The 21,124-nt window shown below is 39.9% G+C and overlaps 1 protein-coding gene across 1 annotated transcript; it reads left to right on the plus strand.

Annotated features, from left to right (window-relative positions):
• Positions 1 to 4,647: 4,647 nt before the first annotated feature.
• On the plus strand, positions 4,648 to 20,850 carry LOC311038506 (myosin-7-like). The gene is made up of 39 exons (XM_084048077.1): positions 4,648 to 4,692; positions 5,060 to 5,101; positions 5,713 to 5,935; positions 6,562 to 6,705; positions 6,785 to 6,941; positions 7,291 to 7,318; positions 7,416 to 7,521; positions 7,625 to 7,717; positions 7,806 to 7,869; positions 8,057 to 8,155; positions 8,246 to 8,349; positions 8,862 to 9,000; positions 9,093 to 9,211; positions 10,221 to 10,370; positions 11,287 to 11,457; positions 11,580 to 11,892; positions 11,996 to 12,060; positions 12,172 to 12,377; positions 12,470 to 12,593; positions 13,353 to 13,489; positions 13,582 to 13,837; positions 13,948 to 14,190; positions 14,270 to 14,446; positions 14,817 to 14,962; positions 15,096 to 15,186; positions 15,558 to 15,947; positions 16,034 to 16,160; positions 16,349 to 16,467; positions 16,604 to 16,800; positions 16,990 to 17,173; positions 17,264 to 17,429; positions 17,522 to 17,646; positions 17,732 to 18,040; positions 18,175 to 18,378; positions 18,500 to 18,796; positions 19,426 to 19,530; positions 20,052 to 20,147; positions 20,495 to 20,626; positions 20,724 to 20,850. The coding sequence occupies exons 3-39, from the start codon at positions 5,735 to 5,737 to the stop codon at positions 20,742 to 20,744; spliced, it is 5,805 nt and encodes a 1,934-aa protein (XP_083904203.1). The 5' UTR covers positions 4,648 to 4,692; positions 5,060 to 5,101; positions 5,713 to 5,734; the 3' UTR covers positions 20,745 to 20,850.
• The last annotated feature ends 274 nt before the right edge of the window (positions 20,851 to 21,124 follow it).

Raw genomic sequence — 21,124 nt, forward strand, 5'->3', positions numbered from 1 at the left:
GGGTGGTTATGACACGCAACAAGAAGTCCAAATATCCCTGTAATGAATATGCAAGACAGCTGAGCATGGACTCCTAACATAGATTGCAATGTTCCACCCTGGAAGCTCCGTATTGAATCTCAAGGTTAGAGCGGCACTCTGAACACAAGGTGTGGAGTTGTGAAAGTTGTGAGCTGTGACGAGAAGCCAGAAGCAAAGGTCGTAAAACACTTTCTCCTGTGATGTATGGGACCTTATTATCACCTTATAGACAGCTAACACTTTAGCTGAGACAGACAGCAATGTTATTCTTGACTGGTATCTTGACCCTTGGCGATTAACAAGTTGTAAATCCAACACCTATGTGGCCCTTAGCTCACCACCTTATTATCCTCTCATGCCCCTCGACCCTCAACATTTTAAGCATGTCTTATTGTGGGATCGCTTTAGCACATGTTATCTTCACTATTTATTATTGTCTCCGCCAGGAGACTTTGTTTTCACTTTCTAAATATGACACACAGATTGGTCAAGCCTCACGTGACACGTGACAATACGGTGAAATAGTGTGATCTGATTGGCTAGTGACGTATAGCGGCCTATAAATACATGTGATCACTTTGAAAGAGTCTGTGCCTCTTTCAAAGTGAGGTAAGACAGGAACAATCACAAAATGGCTGAGAAATGGCGGATACTGTAACAATTGGATAGGATACATAATTGGACAGATAGGACAGATAGGACACTTACACAGACAGGAGGGATATGACACTTACACAGACAGGACGGATATGACACTTACACAGACAGGACGGATAGGACACTTATACAGACAGGACGGATAGGACACTTATACAGACAGGACGGATAGGACACTTACACAGACAGGACGGATAGGACACTTACACAGACAGGACGGATAGGACACTTACACAGACAGGACGGATAGGACACTTACACAGACAGGACGGATAGGACACTTATACAGACAGGACGGATAGGACACTTATACAGGGAGGACGGATAGGACACTTACACAGACAGGACGGATAGGACACTTACACAGATAGGACGGATAGGACACTTACACAGACAGGACAGATAGGACACTTACACAGACAGGACGGATAGGACTTACATAGACAGGACGGATAGGACACTTATACAGACAGGATGGATAGGACACTTATACAGACAGGAGGGATAGGACACTTATACAGACATTGTGTCATGTTACTATGACACAGTAACATGTTCTATTTTTTGTAAGAATTAGAACATAAGAATTAGAACATTCCCAACATTCCCAACACAAGTCTGCTGGCGGAGACTTGTGCTCCGAGGAGCACTTTTTCTAGTTATTATTATTATTATTATTATTATTATTCCCCCCGTTTTTTGGGTCATTTCAATGGAGAAATGCCATTTAGTGACGTCATAATGCATAATTCCATTCTAGTCATAATGCATAATGCCATTCTAGTGATGTCATAATACTGATGTCATTGTATTATGACCCTACTATAACACTACTAACACTATCAATACTCAATACCAGCAACATTCTTAGCGATCCCACACTGTTTTTTCAGGAACAGTAGTTTCTAGTTATTATTATTATATCTACAACTGCCTTTAAGATCATTGTACTCAATCATTTTAGCTTTATAAGGAAGCTAGTTTTTTATCATTGTTAAACAATGTAGAAAAGGAGAAGGCTCCACCCCCTTTTGACCAAACTCCAAATTAGGAGAAGCAACTCTGGGTTGATGATGAGCCCCTCTGCGTTATTGCAATTACATTTTTTTATCTGTTTTCATCAAGTGTGAAGATGCGGTCTCAATCTGACTGGGGAAATCAATGGATGTTCACGGGATGCTGAAATGTAGAGGATTGACAGAGTGAGTCAGCAAACAAAAACAAAGGCTGATCAGAGAAAACAACACAGTCTATTTAAAGTCAAGCAAGACTCAACAAACAAATAAGACAGCTGAGTATCAGACCCCTAATATAGGATGGAATGTTCAGCCCTGGAAGCTAATCAGAGACACTGCAGGTTAGACAAGACAGCAATGCAAAGGTCTTAGAGGATATATAACCTTTTCTCCAACTATGTCTCACACTAATTATCACTTTGTAGACAGCCTTACACGTTCCTTGATATAATAAGTACCAACTCTACACTTGACAGACACCTTACTACTTTTAACATATCATGTTTTATCATTTATCTTACCTACTGTATCCTTTTTAAGGCTTAACACCAAAACGTGTTTGTGTCTGTGTCAGCGTTGCCAGATTATGCGAGAGAAATAAGCAACCAGGTCTATGGAAACAAGTCCAAAAGAAGCAACTATAGGCCACGTGAGCACTTTAAACCTATATGCATCGGCTATTTGAAAATAGCCGATCTACAAGCTCACAAGATGTTGAGACCTTGCTGTAAGTCCGCTATTTTCAAAAAATCTTGAAATAGAATGTGGAATATTTTGAAGATTTTTGAAACATTTTAACAACACAAATCTGGTACGGGTCTCCCCGTTATTATATAATAATAATAATAAGTAAAATACAAGTAAAATATTTAACGTAACCTACAGCTTACATAATGCCATCATTTTCCGGTATGTGAAAGTTCACAGCAGTGTTGTTCATAAGGCATTTACAAATGCACTAAAGATGCCTTAGCGTGCATTGCCAAGTTCAAGTTGATAATGGTGGAACAGCTTATAACCCAGTGGTGGTCTGAACATCACAAGTGGGTTCCTGGGTTCTGTCAGCCAACACAGACAAAGAACAGCAGGTGAGTCAGTTGAGGTCTATTAGTTCAAGTACGTAACAGAAGACTCATATTATCCCTGCAGTAATACCTCAAGACAGCTGACTCTTGAAACCCTTGGCAGGGACTGCTTGTTCCACAGATGAATCCAAGGTTAAAGTGTAAGTTAGCACTACCCTGAGTTTAAACGGTGTCTGTCGTGTCGATGAATGACGAGCTCTTGGTAACGCTATCTCCTATTGTCTGTGGCCAAAATGATCACCTTCCTGACAGCCTTACACTTCCCCTGATGCACAATAAATACTTGCTGACATCAACCCTTGACCTTGATAATTAGCAATGTACTCAGCAGGTGAAAAGCTTTGGATCAACGCCATATAAAGAACTTGAAGCACATTCTTCTATTTAAAATAAATAGATACACTAAGATTGGTAATTATACTGTACATGTCTGGAAATTGCATAAAAATATGCCATGTACTAATGATGATTTTCTTTTGTTACAGTGTATATATAGTAGACCTAAATGACTCAAGTTGATGCCTTATCCCATGTATGTGGCCTACAGAAAGTGTCTACAGTGAAGACTTTGAAGTATGCTTCATGGTCAGTAGAAGGAATCCAAAAAGAATTTCACAGTGTTATCTTTGTCCTCAAGGACAGAGATTAGCAAACAGTACCACTCACGTCACCAACACAATGTGGTGTGTAGAGTTATAGAGCAATGTTGACTGTTTCAATGCCAATTTACTAATAGGGTGAACAATGGAAATAGCTGTTGCTGTCTGCATTTTTAAGTTGTAATGTGTCATATTTTCTATTTATAAAAGTCTTGGTTGATGTAATGTTTCACTGGCACATTTCTTTCACAATAACCAGGCCAGACATTTTTGTTATGTGACCACTTCTTTAAATACTATTTTCAGTCACAAGTGTCTCCCGGTGACTGCCTACACGCGAACAAGAATGACACATGACAGAAATGTTTCACTAGTGAAGCCTGCAGCAAAAACAAGCTGTTTAAAGGATTTTTGAAAAGTATACCATTGAAAGTTTCTAAATTACATTTTGTTTAATTGAAAAAGTTTCACAGTATTATCCCTGGAGAAAATTGTATGAACAATGGCTAACAGATGCAGCAGTCTACATCTTTAAGAACATACTGTAGAATAACCACTGTGGTGATTTAACACATTTGGTAAACAACATGAACACTAAAATCCCTGGGGAAAAAATACCATATGATCCATTTATTACACAGAATGTAGCCTTTCACTACTTTGTGAAAACAGCGGTGATTGATAAAAATAAATAATCACTGCCATTGGAATTTGTTCCATTTACTCTTAAATTCAAAATGGATTTGATGGGTGAAATACACCTTACTTACTTTGTTTAATTTATCTTGAGAGAAAAAATACTTTAAAAAGAGGTGGTATTTGAGAACGAAATAATTATATAATGTTTCATGTTTGAATATAATGATTTGAATATATTAAATAATATGTATATAATGATATATAATGATATATAATATCATTATTAATTATATAATATAATAATATAGTTAATTATGTTTAAAATGACATTCATTTGTTATACAATGGCCCAGTGTATGAGGTGGGAGCAAAGCTTGTGCTACGGTATTTAATCTCTAATAGCATCACAAAGCCACCTCATTGGAGACTCCAAAATAGGACGCAGAACAAAGGGGTGATGCTCCCCATGTGCTCCCCTCCTCTGTCCTTAATCATAGCTCATTGTATCAGGCCATATTGGTTCAGGTTTTACACACCTCACTTGCCAAAACAGAGCAACTACACCAGGTATGAAAAGGGGATTCATGACCTCCTCCCAAATATGGTCAGATGCTAGTGTTTATATACAGTAAGGAACAGAGCTGGGGGGGACACAGGACAACAGGGCACTTGAAGGTAAGAGATAACAGGTGGAGCAGTGGCGAAAGTAAATAAGTCCATTTACTTAAGTACTGTACTTAAGTACAATTTTGAGGTATTTGTACTTTACTTGAGTATTTACAATTTCCAATACTTTACTTCTACTCCACTACATCTCAGAGGCAAATATTGTACTTTTACTCCACTGCAATTATTTGAAAACTTTAGTTACTAGTTACTTTGCAGATATCAATTATTACATTATAAAACATACATTAACCACTTCAGCCCAATTGTATACCTAGGCTATTTGAAAATAGCCGATCTACAAGCTCACAACGCGCAAATGGATTGGATTGTGCTACTTAATTTCTTTATATCCATGTTCACATTTTATTCACAGAGACCACCACATCAAAGTCATCCAGCTGGGTTCCAAAAAAAGGTAAGTTACTGTTTGTGTGATATACTGTAGCTACTTTCTGGTCAGCCACCTCACTGCTACAAATACTTATCTCCTGGTAGATTTATTGAATTAAAGCATCTGCGTTCAGGAGGTTATACAAGGTTATAGGGGAAGCTGGAAAGCACCCTGTGAGGCTGCAAGTGAAACAACTCTTTACATTTCCAATATGTTGTGCAGTGTGAGAGTGATGCTGTTTGAGTATCCTGTTACACACAATAATAATAGTACAAGGCATTTTAAGTTAATGAAATACTTTATGTTGTAAGCAGGGTCAATTGTTTTCAACAGTCAAACAAATTTGGGACACCAGTTCTGTCTTAATATAGTTTTCATCATATCTGTTGTAATCAACTGATTCATTTCTGTGATCATTTCTGTGATATTGCTCATTTTAACTTATATTATATTATATTGATATTGATATTGCTCAATTGATTGATTGATTCATTGATTGGTTCAACATATTTCAAAATGTCTATTCGGTGACACTAGAATATCTTGTGATTGTATCAAGAATTAATTGTAAGTACTGCAGAAGCCATTTAGAGTTTGGATATGAAGTGCTGTATTTCTTTGGTAATTGTTTGCAGGTAAACATCTAAAAACGTAGAGATGGGGGACGCCCTGATGGCAGAGTTTGGGGTGGCAGCTTCTTTTCTGCGAAAGTCAGACAGGGAGCGTCTGGAGGCCCAGACTCGTCCATTCGACATGAAAAAGGAGTGTTTTGTGCCCGACCCTGATGTTGAGTATGTCAAGGCTTCCATTACCAGTAGAGATGGGGACAAAGTCACTGTGGATACTGAGTTTGGAAAAGTAAGTGTGTCGTGTATAAATGAGGGCAGCTGCCCATTAGTGGTATAGGCTCGATCTATTCACAGCAGCCATATTATGAAGACATTCACTGGTGTTACCAATGATACTAATGAAGGCTCTGTTCCATTTAGTCTAGCACAGTGGTTTCCACGACCCCCATAACTCTGAGAGTGTACAAATGGAACCAAATGGACCCGTTCCATTTGTACACTCTCAGAGTTACACACCTGTAAGGGGCCATTTGGAGCCCCAACTGTAGACCCACTGGTGTTTCCAGTGGGCCAACATGCACAATATTAGCACCCTGACTCTGTTTGACCAGAATGGAACAGAGCCTTCATTAGTATCATTGGTAACACCTGCATGTCTTCATAATATGGCTGCTGTGAATAGAGTCTAAACATTTCCAAGGCTGCTAAATAGATTTTAAGAAATAGTTGGAGTTTAAGTATGCCCATAATTTTGTTATGGTCTTGTTTAATCCATGAGGAGGAAATGCATGATGTGACCTCTAAAAAAACACAAGCAACTAACACAACAATTCCACACTCACAAAAGAATAGATTAGGATGATAATTGGGAAAACTGCAAAATCATGTCTAGTATACTGTTTCATCTCTCCACAGACAGTAACCCATAAGGAAGAAAATATCCATCCCCAGAACCCGCCAAAGTTTGATAAAATTGAAGACATGGCGATGTTCACCTTCCTCCATGAGCCTGCTGTGCTGTTCAACCTCAAAGAGCGTTATGCAGCCTGGATGATCTATGTGAGTCACATTGCAACCAAATGTGAAGATCATCTAGTTTGTGTGCCTTTCACTAACGGGACACTGACTTCCTTCACAGACCTACTCGGGGCTGTTCTGTGTGACCGTCAACCCCTACAAGTGGCTGCCAGTGTACGACCAGTCAGTGGTCAATGCCTACAGAGGCAAGAAGAGGAGTGAAGCTCCCCCTCACATCTTCTCCATCTCTGACAATGCCTACCAATACATGTTGTCAGGTACTGTTAACCTTCTTCTCACTCAATTCTGGTGGCAGTGGCTCAGGGGGTCGTCTTGGAATCCGAAAGTTCCAGGTTCGATTCCTGCCTCCTCCTGGCTATGTGTCAAAGTGTCCTTGAGCAAGGCACTAAACCCCTAACTGCTCCCGATGAGCAGGTTGGTGCCTTGTATGGTTTCCTCTGCCGTGAATGGGTGAATGTGGGCGCCTCGGAGAAAAAGCGCCATATAAATACAGTCCATTAGTAAATGTGACTGTAGATTAAACATTGTCATGGCGTGTCCAATATATTAATGTGACTGCCCAAATTAGTACCGAATATCATATTAACATTTCTTTAACTTTTGCAGACAGGGAGAATCAGTCTGTCTTGATCACGTGAGTAAAATAATTACAGACCTGCTAAAAGAAAAAAGCTTACATAATTTCCTAAAAAAAACAAGACAAATGAAAAAGATGTTTCTTCTACCATCAGTGGAGAATCTGGTGCTGGAAAGACTGTGAACACTAAAAGAGTCATCCAGTACTTTGCCAGTATTGCAGCCGTTTCTGGAAAGAAGGATGCTGCTCAGGAGAAAAAGGTGTCTTTTGTATTCATGAAGTCTATTGTGTTGACACATCTACAGTAAAAGGTATAGTGCATGACTTAAAACTGACCTTGATATGAACTCTGCTTCTCTCTAGGGAACCCTTGAAGATCAAATCATTCAGGCTAACCCTGCTCTGGAGGCTTTCGGGAATGCCAAGACCATCAGGAATGACAATTCCTCCAGATTTGTAAGTTTACCCTCCCCCACCTGGTAATTCATCCCCCAGATGTTCTGCACGCTCAAGACCAAAACAATCTGCTTGTCATATTTCTCAGGGAAAATTCATCCGAATTCACTTTGGCGTTAGTGGCAAGTTGTCATCTGCTGATATTGAGACTTGTAAGTATGCAGGCGACTTTTATACATTTGATGCAATTTAATCTCTCAAGAACAGATTCAGAGCTGTGCTGAGGGCGCTGTTTTTCCTTTTTATTTGACGACGGGTTCCCAGATTGGATGCAATTAAACAGAAAACAAAAAAAAGAGACTATCAGTTAAAAGTACCATGTTATCTACCACCTTTCAGATCTGCTAGAGAAGTCCCGTGTCACGTTTCAGCTTAAAGCTGAGAGAGACTACCACATCTTCTACCAGATTCTGTCTCAAAAGAAACCAGAACTACTGGGTGAATATTGAGAAATAAAACGATGTTGTGCCAATAAATAAATGCTCATTGTATGATAACAATTAAAGAACTGTTCTTGACGCTTCACAGAGATGCTGCTCATCACCAGCAACCCCTATGATTATTCCTTCATCTCCCAAGGAGAGATATCTGTAACTTCCATCAATGATTCTGAGGAGCTGTGCGCTACTGATGTAGGTGAATTCATGGATAAAAAAAAAAAAGGATAACAAATTTACCACTGTCATTTCACAAGTCAAGTCAACTATATTTGTATAGCCCTTACTCACTGTGACAGTCTCAAAGGGCTTGAAAGACCGACATTTAACAAAGGAAACAAAACAAAAGAAAACTAGAAAAAGTGCTCCTCGGAGCACAGGACTCCGCCAGGTCAGGTAGGTTAGTGTGGGCCAGCAGTCTTCGGTACATTCCTTTCGGCCTGGCGGAGACAAAAAGACCCGACCCTCTTCCTGCATGCATGTGTGATTGTGTGCAATAGCCAATAGGTGCAAAGTGGGAAATATCCAAATGCAAAATAGCTAAAGTGAAAAACTATTCATTGTCCATACTAGTAGAAAAATGACAGTAATGGCAGACAATGCATTAAGTACTATAATAGCAATACGTAAAAAACAAAAACAATGAGCGAGAGCTACTGGTCAATAAAGTACAAATCCAACTTGAAAAACATTATCTCCTGTTTTAGGATGCTTTTGATGTGCTTGGCTTCACCCAAGAGGAGAAGAATGGCATTTACAAGATGACTGGTGCCATCATGCACTATGGCAACATGAAGTTCAAGCAGAAGCAGAGGGAGGAACAGGCAGAGCCTGATGGCACTGAGGGTAATATTTCATGATTAGAACATAATAATCTTATCGATAATATTTGCATACTGTATATGTGGTGAAAATGTTTTCAAATCTTGCTGCTGCAGATGCTGACAAAGTCGCATATTTGATGGGTTTAAACTCCGCTGACCTCCTGAAGGGCCTGTGCCACCCAAGGGTCAAAGTAGGAAATGAATGGGTCACCAAAGGTCAGGGTGTTGATCAAGTGAGTATCAGATAGTGTACTGTTGTACAAAGTATTTACAATATGGGCTATCGCCTTTTACTTTGGCGACATGCAAGCCGTTTACATGCGTTGTAGCTGGGCACTGGCAGACAGTTATACTGTATATCACTCTGAAACAACATCAACACAAGATTATTGTCGTGATTATATATTGGTATATACTGCCTGTTGGAAGGAACGCTGACCTGTAATAATCACTTGAGGGCGATGCAAGGCATCTCAGTTGCGTGACACCTGGCTGTCAGTGAATAAACAACCCACGCTGCATCCAGAACTATAAGCTCACGTCTTTTTTTGTTCTATTAAGGAGCAGGGAATGATAGCATACTTGAGAAGACATGACAATAGGCTCGATGCACAGCAGCCATATTGGGAATTAATTGGGCCCCTTCCTTACTTCCTTCACAGGTGTTACCAAGAATACTAATTAAGGCTCTGTTCCATTTTGTGTGGCACAGTGGTTGTCTTATTTTCAAGGACCCCCATAACTCTGAGAGTGTACAAATGGAACCAAATGGACCCTCACGGGTCCATTTGGTTCCATTTGTACACTCTCAGAGTTACACACCCACCTTAAGGCGCCATTTGGGAACCAAAATGGAGTGTTTCTAGTGAGCCAACATGCACAATATCAGCACCCTAACCAGAATGGAACAGAGCCTTCATTAGTATCATTGGTAACACCTGTGAAGGAAGTAAGAAGAGGCCCAATTTCTTTCCAATATGGCTGCTGTGCATAGAGCCTATTACTCAACTGTTGGAAAATCTAGCTGTAGCTGATTACGTCCATTGGTCTAGTAGTAAGCTCATAGAGTTAAAGAGTAAGTTACTGAAGGGGCGATTGGCTAATAATAACTAGGCTGCTAGGCTAACACTGTGACTGGGCTGGAAAATCATCGGCAGTCCACCAGGGGACGAGACAATAACATTATGTTAAAATGAGGCTTCATTACATGTTTTATGCTTAGTTCAATATGTCTTTTGACAGGTCTACTACTCTATTGGTGCACTGTCCAAGTCAGTGTATGAGAGGTTGTTCATGTGGATGGTGGTGAGAATCAACCAATCTCTGGAGACGAAGCAACCTCGTCAGCACTTCATTGGTGTGCTGGACATCGCTGGGTTTGAGATCTTTGATGTGAGTATTCTGAACGATGAAAATGTCAGAGATTATTATAATAAGAGATTGTTGTAATAATCTAAATCTGTAAGTGGTGAAAATGTAACAGGAAAAATAACTGGAGATTAGAATACAACATAAAAATGCCAATGATGTGAAATTCAGGATGTGCACGTACCGTATACGTGAAGAGGGTTTGTAGCCATCTATTCTGGGAAGAAGGATTTACATGTTTAAACATGTTTTGATTTCATAAAGTTTATATCCCTTAAAAGCAAAAGCAACAAATCTTCCACCACTGCAATTCTTTAGCAGTCCCATTATTTAGGTTCTTGTTTTTCACACTTTAGAGCAGGGCTACTCAACTTAAGATGGCTCAGGAAACCACCCAGCAAAATACCAAAAGTCCAAAGGCCGCAAGCTAAAAATGTCGGTCCATTTTGGATTTTTTGATTTTGTAACACACTACACATTGTTATTGTTATAAGAAAACGTACATTTTGACATCATATTCTTTTCACTGTACCTGTTTATTTTGTGTGTATGTATGTCTGTTTGTTTAAAAAAAAAAGGAAGCAACCCAAAGTGTATATTTTTATCCTGTGCTTCACAATAATAAAAAAAAAAGGTTTTGACCATGACGGGCCGCAGAGATGCTGCGTTGGGGCCGCATGCGGCCCGCAGGCCGCGGGTTGAGTAGCACTGCTTTAGAGCATATCCGTGGTCATAATATGGACATATAGATAAAAATGGAAATAAATCAATTTTTGTGTGTTTTTATATCAAAAGTCCACAAAAAATACTAAAAAGGCAGAAAAAGACATTTCACCAGGTCTTTAAGCACAAGGCTTATGCTTACCTTCCACAAAGCACTGCTTCAAGTTCTTCTAATGTGAAGAAGAACTTGAATCTAATGTGATGTGATCCCTTACAGTTCAACACCTTTGAACAACTGTGCATCAACTTCACTAATGAGAAGCTGCAACAGTTCTTCAACCATCACATGTTTGTGTTGGAACAAGAAGAGTACAAGAAAGAAGGCATTGTGTGGACATTCATAGACTTTGGCATGGACTTAGCTGCCTGCATTGAACTCATTGAGAAGGTTGGTTTTCAAAGTAATAAATAATTTCTCAGATATCATTCTATAATTACATTTTCACAGGACTAATATAATATTGTGGTTTCTTATAATGTATTAAGCATCTCTTTCCTACTTTTCTTCAGCCCATGGGTATCATGTCAATCCTTGAAGAGGAGTGTATGTTCCCCAAAGCCAGTGACGCAACATTCAAGGCTAAGCTGTATGACAACCACCTGGGCAAAAATCCCAACTTCCAGAAGCCCAGGATCATCAAGGGGAGACCAGAGGCCCATTTCTCCCTGGTTCACTATGCCGGTACAGTGGATTACAACATTGGTAACTGGTTGGTAAAGAACAAGGATCCTCTCAATGAGACTGTGGTCGGTCTCTACCAGAAGTCAAGCCTCAAGTTACTGGCTACGCTGTTCGCTAGCTTTGCTAGTGCAGAAGGTGGAGGTAGGCTATATGAGATTACTTCTAATTGAACAGATGCAGTTCAGTTAATGTTCAGGGAGTAACTGGTAATACATATGGTCTACCCTTTTCATGTCGTTAATAGATGATAAAGGTTCCGGAAAAAAGAAGAAGGGGTCTTCATTCCAGACTGTGTCTGCCTTGCACAGGGTGATCATTTCTCAGTGGCAAAGACTTGCAGGACAAAATCATTGCATTTGAGATTCTACACAATATATCGATAGGATATTGTAGCACATTAATTCTTTGTTAAACCCACAGGAGAACCTGCATAAACTCATGACCAACTTGAAGTCTACCCATCCTCACTTTGTACGCTGCCTCATCCCCAATGAGACCAAGACTCCTGGGGCCATGGAGAATCCTCTGGTTATGCACCAGCTACGCTGTAACGGTGTACTGGAAGGCATCAGGATCTGCAGAAAGGGTTTCCCTAACAGAATCCTCTATGGTGACTTCAAACAAAGGTTAAACACAAGCTTTTACCCCAACATTTATTTACAACTGCTTCTCTAAATGTGCTATGATTTGAAATGTGTGTTTACCATGTTTCATTCAGATACCGTATTCTGAATCCAAATGCAATCCCTGAGGGACAGTTTATGGACAACAAGAAGGCTTCAGAAAAACTGCTGGGTTCCTTGGATCTCGATACTGAGCAGTATAAGTTTGGACACACCAAGGTTGGTATTTTTTAAATAGTAAAGAATTCTTTCATAACATTTAATGAGATTCAGGAAGAGGATGGGTTCCTTGTGTATAACCTAGATCAGGAGTAGAAATAATAATAATAACTTTATTTATATAGCGCCTTTCAAAAACAAGTTATAAAGTGCTTTACGATAACAACAGTTCAATTGTACAAATGTACAAATCAGACATTAAATTGCATAAATAGTACAACAGTTCATACTCTAAGAAAAAGCTGTGCAATAGAGGTGAGTTTTTAGAAGAGATTTAAAAGAGGACACTGAGTTTGCCTGTCTAAGGTTCCCAGGCAATGCGTTCCACAGCCAAGGGGCCCGAACGGCAAAAGCCTGGTCGCCCTTTGTGACAAGACGAGACTTTGGTACAGTCAACAAGGCCCTGCTGGATGATCTCAGGCAGCGGCCTGGCCTATAAGGAGTTAGAAGATCACATATATATAGAAAGGAGGAGAAATTCGGAGACAGTGGGCCTCTCTTCAGTCAAGGCTGAGACGACCATGGGGTCAAATCAACACTGACGCGTATGTTAGCTAGATTTGAAAACAAAATCAATAAAGATCATGAAAAGATGGGTCATTTCACCATAGACTTACCTACAATCAAACAAGTGTTTCTTTTAGAATTGAGAAGCCCACTTTAAAAACACCTGACCTTCATCCAAAAGTGAACAAAATATGTCACTGCAAATAATACTGTATTCTATTTGTTTACACACAGTTCTCTATCCGTTATTAGGTGTTCTTTAAAGCCGGTCTCCTAGGTGTTCTTGAGGAGATGAGAGATGACCGTCTCGCTCTCATCATCACTGGAATTCAGTCCAGAGCCAGAGGATTACTTGCCAGGCTAGAATACCAGAAAATAGTAGAACGCAGGTACAGTATCACAGCCACTGCTTAAGTAAAACAGCACATACTATAAATATATATATATATAATTACTGAAAAACAACCGATTATATCAAAAGGGATTCCTTACTGGTGATCCAGTGGAATATACGTGCCTTCATGGGAGTCAAGAATTGGCCCTGGATGAAGATGTACTTCAAGATCAAGCCTCTTCTGAAATCAGCTGAATCTGAGAAGGAGATGGCAAACATGAAGGAGGAATTTGCAAAGCTAAAAGAGCTTTTTGCTAAAACTGATGCCAGGAAGAAGGAACTGGAAGAAAAAATGGTCAGTCTTCTCCAAGAGAAGAATGATCTGCAGCTCCACATCCAGTCTGTAAGTCGTCAAATTAACTAAATTCACCTAAATATATTCACTGTAATATTATTGTTTGTTGCCATAAAACATTTCCGAAGCAAAACTTTTAAATACATCGTGTTAAACAGGAACAAGACAATCTCTCAGACGCTGAAGAGCGCTGTGAGGGTCTGATCAAGAGCAAGATCCAGCATGAGGCCAAAGCCAAAGAGCTGACAGAAAGACTGGAAGATGAGGAGGAGATGAACGCAGACCTGACTGCTAAGAAGAGGAAGTTGGAGGATGAGTGCTCAGAACTCAAGAAAGACATTGATGATCTGGAGCTTACTCTGGCTAAAGTGGAAAAGGAGAAGCATGCCACTGAGAACAAGGTATTATAAGAGATAGTCTTATAATTTATGATTCTTTTTAATTAAGCAAGTGAATTATACTAACTAGACAATAATTTAGGTCAAAAACATGACTGAAGAGATGGCAGCGTTGGAGGAAATCATCGCCAAGCTGACAAAGGAGAAGAAAGCTCTTCAAGAGTCTCATCAGCAAACACTGGATGACCTGCAGAGCGAGGAGGACAAAGTCAACACTCTGACCAAGGCCAAGGCCAAGCTGGAGCAGCAGGTTGATGATGTGAGTATTTGAAGCACTATTACGGTCCATACACTTAACACACCAGGAGCATTTATTTCATTAATTCACATTAATTTAAACGGCTGTTATGATGAGTACAATATGAGGCAATAAAGGCAATAAGGCAACGTCATTATTTTTTTGAAACAAGGTCGATTTTTCACTGCAAATAAAAGTATCAACCCCTATGAGTGAGGCATCACCAAAATAACAGTTTGATGTGAAATATTCGCGACGCATGCTCAGATCATTTAGTCATCAAGCTCCTTAATTGTCATAGTTTTAGAGTTACTAGAGTAGAGTTACTTACTGTAATGCTGAGCAGAGTCTAATAATCAATGTATTATTCCTGACATTGTTCACTTTTTAGCTTGAAGGATCACTGGAACAAGAGAAGAAAATCAGGATGGATCTCGAGAGAGTAAAAAGGAAACTGGAAGGAGACTTGAAGTTGACCCAGGAGAGCCTAATGGACCTGGAGAATGACAAGCAGCAACTTGAGGAGAAGCTGAAGAAGTATATTAGTTTATATTACTGTATATCACAATCATGCAGAACCTTACACATCTTATACAATAATTTTAGAAAAACATAGAGGTCCTAAATGTTTGTTTTCTTTTACTTAAATGAAACATTTTTGTTTTAATAGGAAGGACTTTGAGTTTAGCCAACTGAACAGTAAGATTGAGGATGAACAGGCTATGGGGGCCCAACTTCAGAAGAAACTCAAGGAGTTGCAGGTAACTACTAATGCAATATAAAATTAAATGATGCATGCACAACTATAAAATGACTGAGTAAAACACAGACCTGTGCCAAGGGTGTTAGTTTAAGGTGGATATAAATTCATGATGCCTTAGCATAAATAAAAGGTATGTATACTCCTCTGAAGATTGGCAATGAAGGTGTGACTACAGTAGTAAATAACATCTGGGTCCATTGAAAAACTTTTTTCCAAAGTATTATGGTGAATGTTAATCTCTTGAGAAGTCCAATCGGTAAGTTAATCAGTTCTTCCTTGGCCCAGGACCATCATTTTCACAGACAAAATGAAAACAGGCAGAGGTAATAAAGTGTTCTGCTAAATATGTACAGTAGATTGCATTTTCAGGCTCGCATTGAAGAGTTAGAGGAAGAACTGGAAGCTGAGAGAGCTGCTCGAGCCAAGGTGGAGAAACAGAGATCAGACTTGTCCAGAGAGCTGGAGGAGATCAGTGAGAGGCTGGAGGAGGCCGGCGGGGCCACTGCTGCCCAGATCGAGATGAATAAGAAGAGAGAGGCTGAGTTCCAGAAGATGCGCAGAGACCTTGAAGAGTCTACTCTGCAACATGAGGCCACTACTGCAACTCTGAGAAAGAAGAATGCAGACAGTGTGGCTGACCTGGGAGAGCAGATTGACAACCTTCAGAGAGTCAAACAGAAACTGGAAAAAGAGAAGAGCGAGCTCAGACTGGAGCTCGATGATGTGGTCTCCAACATGGAGCAAATCGCTAAGACCAAAGTGAGTCAAAAGTCCTAATTATGCAGAATCAGTTCAAGTAAATGTGATGTTGATTCATGAAAAAATGATGTATATATTGTTTTCAGACAAACTTGGAGAAAATGTCCCGCACTCTGGAGGACCAGATGACTGAATACAGATCAAAAGCTGAGGAAGGTCAACGCGCCATTAATGACTTCACCATGCAGAGAGCAAAGCTTCAAACTGAGAATGGTATGACACTGTTAAATTGGGTCAATACAAAACCACTGAAGCAACATGTAGAAAATGAAAAATAAAAGTATATCCAGCTCATTCAGGAGATCGAGTTCGATTGCAGCTAACTGATTTGATTTCAGCTGCAATTCAAATGTAGTTAGTTATAATAGTTGAAGGTTGATGGAAAACATGTTTATCTACAGGTGAGCTAATCAGGCAGATGGAGGAGAAGGACTCTCTTGTGTCCCAGTTGACCAGAGCAAAGCAGTCATACACTCAGCAGGTTGAGGACCTCAAGAGACAACTGGAGGAGGAAGTCAAGGTAGATGCTATAGTCAGAAATGTGATGTTGATGTTATCTACCAAATCCATTCATAAATGTGTTGTGATCCAAAGTTTAATTTTTTTTAAGTGTTTGAGGATTGCAACTAGTCCTAAATATTTTTTCCCCACAAAAGGCCAAGAATGCACTGGCCCATGCAGTGCAGTCTGCTCGCCATGACTCTGACCTGCTGAGGGAGCAGTATGAAGAGGAGCTGGAGGCCAAGGCTGAACTGCAACGGGGCATGTCCAAGGCTAACTCTGAAGTGGCTCAGTGGAGAACCAAGTATGAAACTGATGCCATCCAGAGGACCGAGGAGCTGGAAGAGGCAAAGTAAGGAACGTTTTGGAGAAAAAAAGAAATCCTGAGATTATACAAACATGGCCAAATATGTTTTAACAATTAACCAGTTATCACATAGCCATAGGTCGTTATTATAAGATGATAGTAGACACTACAATATAATTGGATCATTCTTGTTTGATGTATCCAGTCTTAACTGCTTCTCGCCCCTGTAAATAGGAAGAAGTTAGCACAACGTCTGCAAGATGCAGAGGAAGCTGTGGAGGCTGTTAATGCTAAATGCTCCTCTCTGGAGAAGACCAAACACAGGCTCCAGAATGAGATTGAAGATCTCATGGTGGATGTAGAGAGATCTAATGCTGCCGCTGCAGCTCTGGACAAGAAGCAAAGAAACTTTGACAAGGTAATACATGAGAGAAAGACAACCTGGAAAAGTTACTTCTAAATAATTATGTTGAATTTTCTGATCCAATGTGACACATTATTTAACCAGGTCCTCGCTGAGTGGAAGCAGAAGTATGAAGAATCTCAGACTGAGCTGGAGAGCACCCAGAAAGAGGCCAGGTCTCTCAGCACTGAGCTCTTCAAACTGAAGAACTCTTATGAAGAGTCTCTGGATCACCTGGACTCAATGAAGAGAGAGAACAAGAACCTTCAAGGTAATAAGGTTTCATTAACCGTCATTATCTAATGGATGTAGAGAATACATTTGTTGGGACCAATTTTAATTAATTGAATACTTTTAAAATAGAGGAAATTTCTGACCTGACTGAGCAACTTGGAGAGTCAGGAAAAAGTATCCATGAGTTGGAGAAGGCACGTAAACTACTGGAGCAAGAAAAAACTGAGATACAAGCTGCTCTGGAGGAAGCTGAGGTAAGACTAGAATAACATTTGAATATATCAAAGTATATTTTCTCAATGTCAGACACATTTCTCATGATATGTGGTGTTCCAACAGGGAACACTAGAGCACGAGGAAGGCAAGATCCTCAGGGCTCAACTAGAGTTCAACCAGGTCAAGGCTGACATCGAGCGCAAACTTGCTGAGAAGGATGAGGAGATGGAGATGGCTAAGAGAAATCAGCAGAGAATGGTGGACACCTTGCAAAGCTCCTTAGAGTCTGAGACTCGCAGCAGGAATGAGGCTATGAGACTGAAGAAGAAGATGGAGGGAGATCTCAATGAGATGGAGATCCAGCTGAGCCAGGCCAACAGGCAGGCAGCAGAAGCTCAGAAACAGCTCAAAGGACTCCAGTCCCATCTGAAGGTATAGTAATAATATTGTGAAAACAAAAATCACTATTGACTATAGATCTGTCAATATCTGTCATTATGCAAGTTAATGAAAGACAGGCAGAGACAAAAATATGACATTTTGTTTAATGGTTAATATTTTAACAGGACTCTCAGCTGCAGCTGGATGATGCTCTTCGTGCCAATGATGATCTGAAGGAGAACATTGCCATTGTGGAGAGACGCAACAATCTGATGCAGGCTGAACTTGATGAGCTGAGGTCTATGGTGGAGCAGACTGATAGATGTCGTAAACTGGCTGAGCAGGAACTGCTCGATGTCAGTGAAAGAGTTCAACTGCTGCACTCTCAGGTAAGTCATTCATCACAAATCAGTGAACATTATTACAAGAACCTAGGATGTATCTTAAATAAATAGTTGTATTACACCATTTTTTTTTTAATCAAAATGTTGTATTTTCTCCTGTTTTCAGAACACTGGTCTGTTGAACCAGAAGAAGAAACTTGAGGGAGACACAACCCAGCTTCAGAATGAAGTGGAAGAGGCTGTGCAGGAATGTAGAAATGCTGAGGAAAAGGCAAAGAAGGCCATTACTGACGCTGCCATGATGGCTGAGGAGCTGAAGAAGGAGCAGGACACCAGCGCTCACCTGGAACGCATGAAGAAGAACATGGAGCAGACCATCAAGGACCTGCAGCACCGTCTGGACGAAGCTGAGCAAATCGCCATGAAAGGTGGCAAGAAGCAGGTCCAGAAACTGGAGGCCAGGGTGAGCGACTAACAAAGTTATGAAATAACTACAGTGATAACCATAAATCCCTGCCCATTCACTGCTATGGAGTTGCTTGCCCAGCGCATACTCCCCCTTCTTCCGTGTTTGGGGACGGTGTCGTCATAGAGTTGTGTCGCATGCGCAGTAGTGTTACCTCCATGCGCAACCCCTTGCGAAAGATCGCGCACAAGCTCGTGAGTCGAGCCCATGTATTGTGCCCCGGCTGCACTTCCAGAGTCAGCCACCAGGAGGGCCGAGCTTCACTTATCCCTCTCGGTTCTGGGAGCTTGGGCGACTAAACTATAAGGTGGCAAACACACTGGCAAGCAGTAGAGGAAGTGGTAGTAGAATAAATTAGACATCAGTGTAACCTGGCAACATTTTGGCGTTCTGATTAATCACAATTTTCAGAGTCTAAAAGAACCAAAGCAAGAACAATGGAGGCCAACACCTTGGAGAAATTGATTATTGGCAAAACAAAAAACCCAGAACTGGGTGCACTGGAATACTTTGTCGTTTATGCTTCATTCTTGCAATGTGATCACTGCCGATCACCTGCCTAAATATTTGACTGTCTGTTTAAACTAAACTCAGACTATATACTCACACATATGCTTTCCTTTTAGGTAAGGGAGCTGGAAGTAGAAGTGGAAGCAGAGCAAAGAAAGGCTACTGATGCTGTAAAAGGAGCTCGCAAATATGAAAGACGCATCAAGGAACTCACCTATCAGGTATAATCTTTTTTTTCATCATAACTTTTTATTTCATTTTACAGGAGAAAAAGAACAGGTACAGGCACAGAAAAATCACATTAATTGATAGTCTAAACTAAAGACTTTAAACATTGTATACCTTATGTGCCTTAGCCACTGGCTAAGGCACAAAAAGGCAAAAGCTCAATTAAACCAATCCAACACATAAACGGGCATATATTTTATACAATATATAATAGTAATAATAATTATAGTAACAGAATATAATTTAAAAATATATAATATAATTATATATATAATATAATTCATATAATTCAAACTAAATTCCTAAATTAACAGTAAATTATAAATGAATCCCTCCAAACCCACCCAGTCATAGGCATAAATAGCAACCCTAATCAACAAAGAAAATGGGCGATATATAAAAATATAAATCAGGTTTAATTTTTTGATTTATTTGATTTTAATATGCATTTTTGTTTCATATGTAGCTGAGTCAAATGTTTATTAGAATTTTTTCTTTTTTTCCTTTTATACAGACAGAGGAGGATCGTAAAAATTTGACCCGCCTCCAGGACCTGGTGGATAAATTGCAGCTTAAGGTCAAGTCCTACAAGAGATCTGCAGAAGAGGCTGTGAGTATTTCAAGATACTATGCTATATACTGTGCTATTCAGTCGCCATAGGAATATTAAGAGGTACCTGTATCTGAACACCTAGCACACACACATCCAGCCTTTATCTGCAGACCTAGCACACCTAGCACACATCCAGTTTGTATGTTCTGGCAAACGATTGACGAAGCGCTGTGATTACATACCAACAATGCTACGAATGGCAGATGATTGCAGATGGAAAACTGGAGGCTAGAACATAGCTTATGTGCTATTAGTCTACTAAACTTCCTAATAAAGTCAAGGCACTGTAAAGAAGGAAAGGAAAAGCTCTACGCCATGGCATAATCCCCCATATATCATTTTAGGAGGAACAAGCCAACAACAATCTGGGCAAGTTCCGTAAGATGCAGCATGAACTGGATGAGGCAGAAGAAAGGGCTGACATTGCAGAGTCTCAGGTCAACAAGATGAGAGCCAAGAGCCGTGATGTGAGCAAGGTAAGCATGTAACAAATGTCTGACTCATTTAGAAAATGTTTTGAAAGCAGTTTTGAAAGTGAAGTCACTATTTTTATAATCTTCTTTCCCCATACAGAAAGGCAAAGATGAGGAGTGAAGCTCCCTGACAGACTGTTCTAATGAAATTATTCTTCTCTATGCAACATAGCAGAAAAAATAATAAAGCAACTAAAAGCATTTGTTTGTTTTAGTTGTGAACGTGTGTCTTGTGCTTACCGGTTTTTGATGTCCATAAAAAATGTGGAGAAAGACAACAATTGTTACAATTGCGTCTATAGGCCTACACCTTGTCATACATTAGAATGAGATTGAAACAGCTACTGTATATAATGCTAGATGTCTAGGATATGAATTTAGAACGAGAGCAAACAAAAAAATCATTTATGACCTCCACATAAAATTACACATGCAAGCATATCCAACAAAAGTAAAGTTGGGTTGGGTTACATGTTTCACCAGGAGAATAGCAGTTAAGAG

This window comes from Gymnoscopelus microlampas (genome assembly GCF_963454915.1).
Source record: "Gymnoscopelus microlampas genome assembly, chromosome: 22".
In the NCBI taxonomy this organism is placed as follows: Eukaryota; Metazoa; Chordata; class Actinopteri; order Myctophiformes; family Myctophidae; genus Gymnoscopelus; species Gymnoscopelus microlampas.

Excerpts from the sequence above, each read along its gene's own strand:
- LOC311038506 (XM_084048077.1), top strand. The coding sequence starts at position 5,735 with ATGGGGGACGCCCTGATGGCAGAGTTTGGGGTGGCAGCTTCTTTTCTG. Across the intron at positions 7,870-8,056 it reads ATCTGCTGATATTGAGACTT|ATCTGCTAGAGAAGTCCCGT; the intron begins GTAAGTATGCAG and ends ACCACCTTTCAG. Across the intron at positions 17,174-17,263 it reads AGCAAAGAAACTTTGACAAG|GTCCTCGCTGAGTGGAAGCA; the intron begins GTAATACATGAG and ends TTATTTAACCAG.